Source organism: Cajanus cajan, chromosome 5 (assembly GCF_000230855.2).
Source record: "Cajanus cajan strain Asha chromosome 5, NIPB_CcT2T_4, whole genome shotgun sequence".
Lineage (NCBI taxonomy): Eukaryota > Viridiplantae > Streptophyta > Magnoliopsida > Fabales > Fabaceae > Cajanus > Cajanus cajan.
Window position 1 is genome coordinate 43,423,304 of NC_138521.1, and position 13,394 is coordinate 43,436,697.

Sequence of the window (13,394 nt, forward strand, 5' to 3'; positions counted from 1 at the left end):
CCCGAGCTACCCATTATTAAGGATAATCCAGGGAAACAAGGGTTAGGATACAACCCTAATAAAGATCAAAGGACGAAGAGGAACCAAGATCCTTCTCGACGTTCTTTAAGCCAGATCTTTAGGAAGGTCGGTTCACAAGCGTCAAGGCCGGTCGTCGTCATCAAGTGCTCTTCTTCTTCCGATAGGGATGTATAGACCTGATGACTGTTAGAGATCACTCCTCGGGGACAGCCCGACCCCCGAGCCTCGATAGGGCACATGTTTCCGCTAGAATTATAATAAAATCATTCTTTATTAGTTCTTATTGCTTCTTTTCTTGCTTGCAATAAATTTCTAGACCACATTATTTTTAACCCTGTTTGAATAAGCATGAATGAGGTTAAAATCGTCTTAATAACAATTGATAGCAAAGCTAGGAGAAGTGAAAGATGTTCTTCTCCACGGATTTGCTTAGGCCGGATCTTCTTCAATGGAGGATGAATTCTTCAACTCAAGAACACTTGCAAGCTATGAACTCACGGATGAACTCAACCTAGAACTAGGAGGGAAGCATCCAAGCTCAAGCATCAATGGAGAGCACACTTCAAAGAGAAGGATTCTAGGTGAATTCCTAAGGTTTTTGAAGATGAACTCAAGGAGACTTTGAGAGGGAAACTCGGCACTATGGCTCACAAATTTCATTAATTATTCAAAGTGAGTACAATAAGGTGAAGGAGGGAACATATAGCTTCCGAAAATTAGGTGGACACTTGGCGCCACATGAGTGGCCATCATGTTGGCGCCAAGTTTTGAATTCAAATTTGAATTTGAATTCAAAACTTGTCACACATGTGTATGACCGGTCCCATGGGTGCTTGGTGCATTTGGCTTTGATTTAGTGTGCATTTAGGGTTGAATTTAAGTCACACATGTTCAGCCAAGGTGGCATAATCCATGTGACTCAAAATGCAACTTAAATGCATGCTAAATTAAACCTAATTTTGCCTAATCCTCTTAAACTAATATTCCTCCTTAAATCCTACTCTAATGACCCAAATACAATGGTCCAACAAATACAATGGAAAGGAAAAATTACAAGAATGAAAATGAGCCCAATATTGGGTACCAAAAGCCCAAAGGCCCATGAAGCCCAAAACTAGGCCCAACTAGCCTATAACCTAAAATGCTACTCTATATGGTCCAAAATACAAGACCAAAATGAAAATAGATTCCTATACTAAGAAAGTACAATTAGACATGGTGTATAATCAATCAAGCCCAAGTGATAAGCACCCTAGGCCCACCAAGCCCATTGGGCCCACTAAGCTCTGAAGCAGTCAAATCTTCAAGTAACCTCCTGGCCATAGCTCTAGTGGTTGGGCCTTTAGCCCATGCTCTTCCATCATTTTTATGTGGAAGTGTGTGTGACAACTTGGAGCACCTTTCCTTGGCCTCGACAAGTGCCATCATGGATAAAAAAGAAATCCTTTAAGGACAAAATCCTAAAAACAAAAAAAGCTCGGCAGGAAACCCAAAAAGGGGGCTGCGCAAAAATAAGAGCAAAGAACCCGCTAGGAATCCCACGAAAGGGTGACCTAGGCAAAAATTAGGGTTGCAAAAATGAACAAAAACAAAGGTCCGCTGAGACGCCACAAAGGGGTGTTTTAGGCAAAAATAAGGACAATCAAAAAGCAAAAGAAATCCATGATGGTACCATGAGCTGAATTCAAAAAGAAAGGTTCAAGGGAAACTATCTAAGTTGTCGAATCACAACGTCAATAACAAGACTTTCTTAACTTCATAAGTGTTTAATCAAACAAGCCTAAACACATGAGCCTACCTTGGCCAGCCATTCTTACAAAAACCGTTTTCAAAACAATAATAATCCCCTCTAAAACACAAACTTTTGAACAAAAATATCTTTCCTTTCTTTTCTCTTGTCCCAAACGATTTTAGAATAATCTAGTGGAAACATGGAGATATAGTGGTCAATAGGAAGGTTGATACGTCTTCTAAAGGAAGGGAAGGATCACTGGGTTGATGACACCAATCTCGATATAACACGCATCATTCCTCGGTTACAGAAATCGGCAGCGCACAGCCCGTCTAGAGGAATGACAAAAATCCAAGCAAAGAAACGCATCGGTTAATTCTTTTGAAAAATAAATCAAATAGAATTAGGTGCATCATACCGCATACATGCATACAGATGATAGGTATACTGGAAGATCACTTATTCTCTGTTTATCAAAAAAAAAAAAAATGAACTTCAGAAAAAACAATGCGCCCGTACCATGTTCAGTACGCCCGTACTAAAATTAGGGTTATGAACAAATTTTCAACTCAATACGGGCGTACTGAAATGAATACGGCCGTATTGGCCATAACGTCCACACCAATACGGGCGTATTGAATTCAATACGGCCCGTATTGGCCCATTCTTTTGTACATCAACAGTAAGATCAGTACGGCCGTACTGAATTCAGTACGGGCCGTACTGACCAAATTTTTTCTATAAATACGTCCCTCCTCCTCTCATTCATCACAACATCTTCATTCCTCTGCATACTTTATCTGTGAGTGTGTTTGAGATCCCTCCGATTTCGAAAAAATGGCCGAGTCTTCAAGGAAGAGGCAGAGGGTCCCTGCGCAACTTGAAATGACCGCGCGGCACCAAGAGAGGTTGGATTTCCTCGAGTCATTCGTCTTCCAGCCGTCGAGGGTGCTCGACTTCAGCATCCTTCGGGCAATGGAATGGGAAGATGAGGTCAGAGGCTACATCGATGCCATAGGATGGGGGTTCCTCCTTGATCCCCACCCTAAGATCTATCCGACCACGACAAAGGAATTTCTGGCTACCGTCGGTGTCACAGAGTCGACGAACAGCTACGGCGCAACGGTCTACTCTGTAGACTTCTGGATGAAGGGAGGATACCGCTCCCTGACACTGGATGAATTCAACGTCCAGGCTGGTTTCTTTCGGCGAGCCGATCAGTTGGAATATCGGGACGCCGTCTGTGAGTGCCCTGATAATCTGACCCCGACCGAGATGTGGAGAGAGGTCACGAGTCAGATGGATTATCATGCTGGAGTAAAGGGTACCCGGCTCCCGACTGCGCTCCGGATTTGCCACAAGCTGATCACCGGCTCCATCCACGCCAGACTGAAGAGTCCAGAGTCAGTAACGCGGCAGGATCTGCTAGCTCTTTACTGCATGGCCACCAGGCAGAAGGCCAACCCCGGATTCTTTTTTCTCGAGCATATAAAGAATCTGGGGGCAAGAGAGGGCAGCGACGCTCGGCGAGGATACATTTTGGTCTCTACGTTTCTTTCACGACTCGCGCGAGACTTGGGGGTGCCCTGATGGCGTAGATGCGGGGGAGTTGGCGCCCAAGCCTATCAATGCTGCCACCCTGCTCAATATGAAGATCATTGCTAAGGCAGGGAGGCAATATGTACGTGCGACCACCCACGACACCTTTAGTGAGCTTTTCGAGAACATCGAGCTCCCGGGTGAAGGGGACCCGCAGACAGAGGCTGACACCTCGCAGTAAGACAGGGCCTACTTTGATGCTCGTTTCGACGCGTTGCAGCAGAGCATCGACGCCCGATTCGACAATGCGCAGCACAACATTGACGCCCTGAGACAGGATTTTGACAACCTGTCAGTCTAGCTGCATCGTCGCTTCCCAGACCCTCCACAGGATCCGCCGGCAGAGGAATGAAAACCGGCCATTTGCTGTGTTTTCCTGCTTTTTGTTTATTTTGATTGATCGGGCTGTGCCCCACTCTTTTTATCATCATTGTACAAATTTCATTCCGTTTGATTAATGAAATTTTCCACTTTCGAGTTCAAAATTCTTTAGCACTTTAATTTCTGTACAGAAAAGGCCGAAAAAGCCGAAATCGACATAAAAGGCAAAAAATTCAGAAAATCCAACAATCGTACAGAATAACTGAGCCTGGAGAGGCTTGCCGAAATAATACTCCCCAGAGACATCTCAGCTTGCACTCTTGGGCCGAATTCCCAGTGAAAGCTATCAGAGCAAGATCAGCAAGATTCCCCAATGGAAGCATGATCATCCAAACAAAATATCCGAGTCAAAGGACTTAGACTTCCTCAGTGGAAGATAGCTTTCCAACTCGAGCGACGAGTGAAGCTAAGCCTGAAGAGGCTTTCTAAATAATACTCTGGGATACATAAGATCCTCAATCCCCATTCGCCTACTCAGAGGCACTCCTTCAAAAAGAGAAAATCCGAAAAGATCAATAACCATTCCCCAAGCGGAATTCGGTATTCAGCTAAACACCGAACATCAAGATAATCCGCCTAACAGAAGAGGCCAATCAAGATCAATACGACAGAATCCCCCAGCGGATAACAGCCTACGCAGAGGCAACAAAACCAGAAAATCAAAAAAGTCACCCGAATAAGGATAACCGGGATACTCCACCAACGTCGAAAGGACGTCAGCCAATCATAAGGCATCGCTCACCTCAGAAAGAGCATCTTTGTGTCTGCATCCCCAAGGAATCAGTATTTCCCCAGTGGGCACCAACTACGCAATGGAAATTTGGGACACAAGAACCTATGAGTAACTGCACATCCCCTAGACGGATCCCTGCGTTATCCAGCCCTCAACGGCACCAAAATCAAAAACAACCGTCGAAGCAGCATCGTGGACTGTGGAGACAAAATCATCACAAATCCCTGGAGAGGGCAAACTCACGCTACCAAAGTGACCAGAAGCACGGAGGTATGCAACCCTGGGGAGGGCAAACCGCAGACCCTGGAGAGGGCAAACTCACGCTACCGAGGTCGTCAGAAACACCGAGGTATGCACGAGCCTGGAGAGGCGACGACTAATACTCAGCTACCGACGTCGTCAGAAACACGGAGGTATGCAGCTGCCAACGTCGTCAGAAACACGGAGGCATGCAGACCCTGGAGAGGGCAAACTCACGCTACCGAGGTCGTCAGAAACACCGAGGTATGCACGAGCCTGGAGAGGCGACGACTAATACTCAGCTACCGACGTCGTCAGAAACACGGAGGTATGCAGCTGCCAACGTCGTCAGAAACACGGAGGCATGCAGACCCTGGAGAGGGCAAACTCACGCTACCGAGGTCGTCAGAAACACCGAGGTATGCACGAGCCTGGAGAGGCGACGACTAATACTCAGCTACCGATGTCGTCAGAAACACGGAGGTATGCAGCTGCCAACGTCGTCAGAAACAGGGAGGCATGCAGACCCTGGAGAGGGCAAACTCACGCTACCGAGGTCGTCAGAAACACCGAGGTATGCACGAGCCTGGAGAGGCGACGACTAATACTCAGCTACCGACGTCGTCAGAAACACGGAGGTATGCAGCTGCCAACGTCGTCAGAAACAGGGAGGCATGCAGACCCTGGAGAGGGCAAACTCACGCTACCGAGGTCGTCAAAAACACCGAGGTATGCACGAGCCTGGAGAGGCGACGACTAATACTCACCCTGGAGAGGGCAAACTCAACCTGGAGAGGCTACTCAACAATTTTCCCACCTGAAGACACTACAAGTCGGAAGGATGGCTTACTCCCCGGACAATTGGGTCAACTCCTTTACTTGTCAACCGGTACACCAAAAAAAGCCGTTCGACTAAGTAAAGGGGGGGCAGCTGTAGACCCCTAAAATTGTCCGGGTCGGAAATAAGACTCAAAGACTCTCGAAGACCGAAGGAAAATCAGCCGGAAAGACTCCTGGAAGACCCTAGGATGATTCTTTGTAGGTCTAGAAGTCTTAGAGTAGCTTAGAATAAGGGTGTGTGAGGATTGGAGCTCAATACGCCCTCCTAGAGGTTCAGTACGGCCGTACTGAGCCATTTGAACTACAATACGGCCATAATGAAATCAATACGGCCGTACTGAAGTTTTTGAACTTCAGTACGGCCGTACTGTAGTTCAAAAACTCAGTACGGGCCGTATTGACTCCTTAGGTCGTACTGCGCCTCAATCCTATAAATAGGACGTCATTGGCTCGTCCTTCCACACATTTGGAGCATTTCTCCACCCTCTGGCTGAGTATTCTTGGGTTTTTGAGCTATTCTCTGCCCTAGAAATCTCTCCGAGAGCTGATCCGACTAAGTTCTTGAGTTCACGAGCCTTTAGCTTGAGACTCGAACAAGTCGAAGGGAAATCTCTTTGATTTCCATAGTTAATATTTATTTTTAGGGAAAGGAGCGAGTGAACGTGTAGTGGGAAGGAGCGCCAAAAAGCCTCCTAACTCCTTTTTGAATATATAAAAGCCCGCTTCGAAGGTTTCTTTCCAAATCCTTTCTTTTACCGCTTTCATTTATCGCTTTTTGATTGTTGCATTGCACTTTTAAAGCTTTCATCATGTAGATAGTTTACTTATAATCGTTCTAATAAATAGGGGTAGTTTAGTAATTTTACGCTATTATTTATGAAATAATCCGTCATAGGGAACCCGAAAGGGGCGTTGTGGGGTGCTAACACCTTCCCCACACGTAATCGACTCCCTTACCCAACTCTGGTTGTAATGGCCAAAGTTGATTTGCGAAAATCAATTGCCTTATGTCTTTTTCCAATGTTTTGAGTAAAACATTGGTGGCGACTCCAAGAACCCCTTTTTTGCGAAAACCACTAATCCATGAAGGGTCCCGTTTGGGATTAACACGGATTGGTGAGAATCATTTAACAAAATTGTTAGTTCGATGAGGTCTCAGTTTGAGAATAAGTCGTTCTAACAATCCATCATTTTTCAAAACTAAAAAAGAGTCCAACCATCGTCGCGAATGCCAATGTCCGTTTCGGCGGGTGGCGACACCCATTGGTTGCAAAAACCAAGACGATCCACGATGCAACGCAAGTACTTCCAGGAGAGCCTATCAAAAGCCTTGCTTATGTTGATCTTCAAAGATGCTTCGTGTTTAGTTTTCTTACCATTACAACGTAGATAGTGGATAGCTTCATTCACAACAAGCACATTGTCCGTGATAAGGCGGTCTTGGACAAAAGCGACCTGCTCAAAAGAGACACACTTCTGGAGGAAAGGTTTTAGCCGGTTAGCTAGGGCTTTCGAAAGAATTTTATATATCACGTTACAAAGGGCTATTGGTCGAAGCTATTTCATGTTGGATGGGTTAGGGCATTTTGGGATCAAAGCAATCACAACATCATTGATGTGTGGAGGAAGCTCGCCCACTTCAAGCCATGAGTTACAAGAGGAAAGAATGTCTTCACCACAAACCTCCCAAAAAATTTGTAGAAACCAGGGTTAAAATCGTCGGGCCCAGGAGCTTTGTCTTTGTGCATCTAGAAGAGAGCTGTACGAATTTCATCTTTTGATAAGGGCTTTGTGAGTTGCTCGTTATCCAGTTGGGAGATCTTACAGTCCAAGGTACCAATTACAAGGTGAATCTCCCCAAGAAGCATTTTAAAAAGGTTATGGAAGTATGAGCATGCTAGGTTACCAAGTTCAGTAGAGGTGGAGTGTTTTTTACCATCAGAGTCGTAAAGGGTGGAGATATGATTTTTTTGACGACGCATGTTCACCGTTGCATGAAAAAATTTTGTATTGGAGTCCCCATCTCTTAACCAGAAAGTTTTAGCACGTTGACTCCAATAGGAATCCATGCTACGAAGCTGGTGGCTGAGTTGTAGTTGTAGTTGAAAGTACAGGCTCCACTCAGTAGTACCCTGAGCATTTATGCATTTTTTCATCTTATGCTTAAGGATGTTGATAGATTTACACAAGTTGACATGCTTACATCTACTCCAAATACGAAGGTATTTACTACAAGAGTTGATCTTATTCTCGACGCCCTCTTTGTTGTGATAGCTCCAGCACGATCGATATTTGGGTCTTCCAACCAAATATTCTCAAAACGAAAATACTTACACAGAAGGTTAGAGAGGTTAGCATGAAGCTTGAGAGTAATAAGAGAGTGATCGGATTTACCTGCAACACCATTTGAAAGGAGGCAGTTAGCAAATAAATGACGCCAATCCTTAGTAACAAGTGCTCTGTCCAGCCATTCTTCAACCAGGTTGTTTGGGAGGTTTCTTTTGATCCACGTAAACAGATGACCAATAAAGGGAAGGTCCTCTAAGCCGCAATCCATCATGGCTTGACGAAAACCCTGGATCAGATAATGGGGATGAGGATTCGTACCTTTTTTGTCGATAGATGATAGTAAGCCATTAAAGTCCCCAATGATACACCAGGGGAGGTTTGAGAGAGGCAAGATGTCTAAGCAGGTCCCAAGAATATTTTCTCTTACATCTCTCGGGATAACCATAAAAACATGTGAGCCTCCAATAGTTGTTGTTTCGATCTTTGACGTTTGCATTAATGTAATTAGACTTGGCTTGAGTAATAGTAATGTTGAAGGTATCTTTTCAGAGAAGAGCGAGCCCACCTCCATGGCCAAGCCTATCAACAACATACTAGTGTTGAAGTTCAAGATGTGGCACAAATCTTTGATTCTATCAGAGTTGACCATGGTTTCACTCAAAAAGAGTATATCGGGCTTATATGAGCGCGTAAGGTCCCGTAGTATCGGAATTGCACACTTGTGCCCGATTTCGTGGCAATTCCAGCTTGTTATACTCATAATTCCTGGCAGCCCTGGGTGCCAGGGACTGCCGTTAAAAATGTTATATTGTTATTTTCATTGGAGTCGACCATGTCAGCTTGAATGGAGCCTTTTTGATGCTCTGGGTTGGTACTAGGTTCATGTCTTCTACGTTTCTTGTCAGCTCCAACAATAACCTCATTAGCGTGTGGGTGTGAGTCATTGGTAGGGTCCGCAATTTCGTTATTGTTATCTTGATATTTATAGTTATCATTTGTGGTAATATTGTCTTCACAAAGCCATCGTTCTCCTCCGAAGCTGGGAATTTGGCGAATATCAGCATGCAATTCTGGGCCCTAATGACGAATGCCATCATCATCTTCTTGTTCAAAGAGTTTTGGGAAAAACTTGTCATTGTGACCGAGAATATCACACAAGTAGAAAAGTTGGCCAATTTTTTCGTACTTGAAAGTAACGGTCTTCCATTCTCCATAAAGAATGTCTTTTTGCAGAGGGGAACGAATGTCTTTTTTAATGCAAATACGCATATAGGATTTCCATAAAGAAGTGTTGTTTTTGGAGTCATAGTCAAGAAAAATTCCTAAGCTATTTCCCAGATGCTCACCTATATTTTGAGACATAAAACCTGCAGGCAAATTATGGACTTGAACCCAAACATCTATATGGTTTAAAGGGATATCTTTTGGAATATCACCCTCAAAGATTTTGCTTACAATGAGGATGTTGTTTTCAAAGTTCCAGGGGCCATTATCGCGTGCACGTTTAAGGTCTAAAGGATGGTAAAACTGGAATAAGAAGACACCTGGTTTAAGTTCAGAAATAGAGACACCTTTACCAGGGCGCCATATGCTAGCCATACAGTTCTTCATTATATGAGTACGAATGGGTCTGTCAGTAAGGAAGTGACCCACAAGACTCAAGTTAACTAGGTTAAAGGTACCTCTATCATCACCATCGTTGATAATTAAGCCTTCAAGATCTTCTTCCAGGGAGCCCATAGTGGTTACGAGATCGAATATTGACTAAGGCTGAAATAGAACAGGGTTAAAAGAAAAACATGCAGAGATGAAAATGAAAGCAAGAGAAAACAGAAAAAGTCATATGCAAAATACGAAAAAATTGGGGTAAAGAGAGCATGAGTTGATTACAACAGAGTTAAGCTTTGCATCGAATATATACGATGCAAATATGGTGTTCAAGAAAAAGAAAAAAAATCCAGAGAGAGAAAAGGAAAAGAAAAAAAAGAAAGAAAAAAATGGTTACTATGAAAAAAGTAGATTGGATAGCCCAGAAAGAAAAAATGTGAACAATAAAGATTTTGAAAGATTCAAAGAAGGGTAAGAAAGGTTCATGCAAAAAGTCATAAAAAAAAAAGTAAACAATTAAAAAGAGAGGTAATGTATGTAATGCATGCAAGACTAACATAAAAAGACTACGAGAAAACGCGTACAAGCAGTAAAAACAAAGAAAGCCATACAAGAAGGTACGTAAAAATCAATTGTGATAAGAAAAGTTGAAAAAAAATGAGCCCCGCCCCATTTACCAGAGGAAAGGGTAATCATGGGAGAGAAAAGTAGAGAAGTGACAACGATATTGATTGCAACGATTCACCACATTGACAAGTGACAAGACTCTCACGAAAAGAAGAGAGAAACGCTCTCACAGGAGGAGAGAAATTTTTTTTTAAGTATTTTTGCTTCTTGTATTCTATAATATATAATATAACATATTATTGACTTATTTTCTTTAATTTTTTTTATCCTATATTTCTCTTATTGTTAATAAATAAGAATCGTCTTGAAATTTCTCTCTTTTCCCATATATATATATATATATATATATATATATATATATATATATATATATATATATATATATATATATATTGTCAGTATAAAGTTTTTTTGCATTGACAACCAATCATGTTAGTGTTTTGTGAAGATATATAAATTTTTCTTGTTTTCAACACACATGAAAATTCTTTTAAAAAAAGAAATATTAATATTGTTATGCAATCAATAACTCACTTATCATGTAAGATTTCCATTCCATTAATTAATAAATAATATAAATTCATAGTTATGAGAGTTAATCACCTATACACTGTCAGTGTAAAGTTTTTTTACACTAGCAACCAATCATGTTAGTGTTTTGTGAAGATATATAAACTTTTCTTGTTTTCAAAACACATGAAAATTCTTAAAAAAAAAAGAAAATTTAATATTATTATGCAATCAATAACTCAGTTATCATGTAAGATTTCCATTCTATTAATTAATAAATAATATAAATTCGTAGTTATGAGAGTTAATCACCTATACACTGCCAGTGAAAATTTTTTACATTGACAACCAATCATGTTAGTATTTTGTGAAGATATATAAATTTTTCTTGTTTTCAAAACACATGAAAATTCTTTAAAAAAAAAAAGAAAATTTAATATTATTATGCAATCAATAACTCACTTATCATGTAAGATTTCCATTCCATTAATTAATAAATAATATAAATTCGTAGTTATGAGTTTTCAAAACAGATCAATTAATAATCCAACTTAACATGATTTTTTTTTTTATTTCATTAACAACTAATATGGATTCGTAAAGTATAATTTTCAAAACATATTTCTTTAAATCAAACTTGAGATAGTGTAGTTCAGACTATCTAATATAAATGGTATCAATTATAAAGAGCAATGATATAGGCTTCGAAATTTTGTCCGAAAACAAATTGAATTAATTATGATTGACATTTATAATTTATTTATTATAAAATATAAATTTTAATTAAAAATAAAAAGGTTTTTTTAATTAGTCGGAGTAGGAACATCCATTCGGAGGATATATCATTTTTCAATTATAAAAAATGGTAGTCCAATTTCGGGGGTTTGGCCGGGGTAAGTAGTTATTAAAGGACAAGGAATAGAGCCAACGTACAAGATATGGTAGACAAAATGCTTTCAATAACTAATTGATTATAAATCTTAAAAAGTCAAATTTACTCGTACAAATATTTGTAGTTGTATCTTATCCGATAAAATTTATCGAAAAAATTTCATAAATATATTTATTATAAAATGTGTATCTCATAAAATTCGCATTAGTTAATCAAAAGATATAAAATAAAGAAGTTAAATTAAACTTGAAGAAAGACGATCATGTACATGTTAATTATCTAAAGTGATTTCTATGAGGCTGCACCACTAGGTAGGAATCAAATTGGTAACATTTACATGTATAAATATTGATTTATTAAGATTTTACTAATAAGTAGCAAATCGAGAGAATTTATAATATATATATATATATATATATATATATATATATATATAAGGGATCTATTTATTTCAGGAATAAATTTATTTAAACTTATTTTGTTCAATAACTCATATTTTACATTAAATTTTTATAATTAAATCGTTTAATTTAATATTTTTAATTTATAAATTAAATCTATAAATTTTTAAAAAATTTAAAAATTATTTAATATTTTATTTAAGAGAAATGATTCAGACTCCAAAAAACGTATGCCAGATTTCATTCGAATCACTAAAATAATAATTTAAATTATAAAATATTAAATTAAATAATTATTTTATAATAAATTTATTAAAAAATATTAATATTTTAAAGTTTCGAACGATATTTCAGACAACTATTTTGGAGGCTATAGTATAACTCATGTATAAAATAATTTTATAATTATTCATCAATTTAAATTAATAAAATAAAATATTAAATAATTTTTAAATTTTTTAAAAATTTACAAATTTGATTTATGTATTAAAAACTTTAAATTTAACAGTTAAACCATTAAAATTTTATGAAGAATTTTATTTTATAAAGAATATGAGTGATCAAATTAAATAACCGTAGGTACCTCCTCATATATATATATATATGTATATATATATATATATATATATTAATTATATGTCTAACCTTTATTGTTTTAAGTGCATAGTCGAATAACTTTTCATCAGAAATTGTAACAATATCCTTCATGATTACGACAAATGGATTCTTCCCATGTTTTTTCTTCGTGATAATTCCATAGAATCTAGTTTCTTGTTCAATCATAATAAATGTATCAATAATAGTAAACCTATCCTTAAAAATCCTACCACATAAATTCGATGCGCAATATATTCATAGGCTTTTACATTGGTCTTTTCTTTGTAGCACTACTATGGTTAAAATGTAGGCATGTCCAATTGAGTCAAGACGCTTGGGACGCACACACACACACTTCACATAAAAGCTCCCATATATGATATGAAGAATGGTCAATCAACAATCTTTGGGATGAAAGCAATCCTTTTGAAGGGGTTACATCGTTATGATAGGTTTTCGCGGATATCTAATAATATATATATATATATATATATATATATATATATATATATATATATATATAGATGTATGGATATAGATATGTATATAGTGGCTAAAGAACACCCACTTTCTTTAATAATGCAAATGACGGGGCCAACCGAAGCTGATTGCGCCACCATGTACTAAACTTTTCTATTCTCTCTGTAACTCGCATTAATTACATTATCTAAATTATGTAAGTTATTAATTATTGATCAGTTAGTGATGATATCGTTAAGTAAGTGTTTTAAAAGAAGCATTACTGAAAAAGATTCAATTTGATCGGTCGTTATCAATTATCATGGAAGGTTTTATTATTTATTATGAATTGTACTTCGAAAAGTATTTAACAAAGTTTCCGGTTTTAACTATTAACAAATAGAAAGATGACAAGAAAAAACAGAGTAGTAGATATTGGAAGTTAATCAACTTGGTGCACTTGGT

The 13,394-nt window shown here is 38.8% G+C and overlaps 1 protein-coding gene across 1 annotated transcript; it reads right to left on the reverse strand.

Moving 5' to 3' along the window:
- Positions 1 to 7,294: 7,294 nt before the first annotated feature.
- On the reverse strand, positions 7,295 to 8,484 carry LOC145957999 (uncharacterized). The gene is made up of 2 exons (XM_083074445.1): positions 7,750 to 8,484; positions 7,295 to 7,678 (listed from the first exon to the last, which is right to left on the reverse strand). Exons 1-2 carry the CDS (start codon positions 8,482 to 8,484, stop codon positions 7,295 to 7,297), a joined length of 1,119 nt encoding a protein of 372 aa, XP_082930571.1.
- Between the last annotated feature and the right edge of the window lie 4,910 nt (positions 8,485 to 13,394).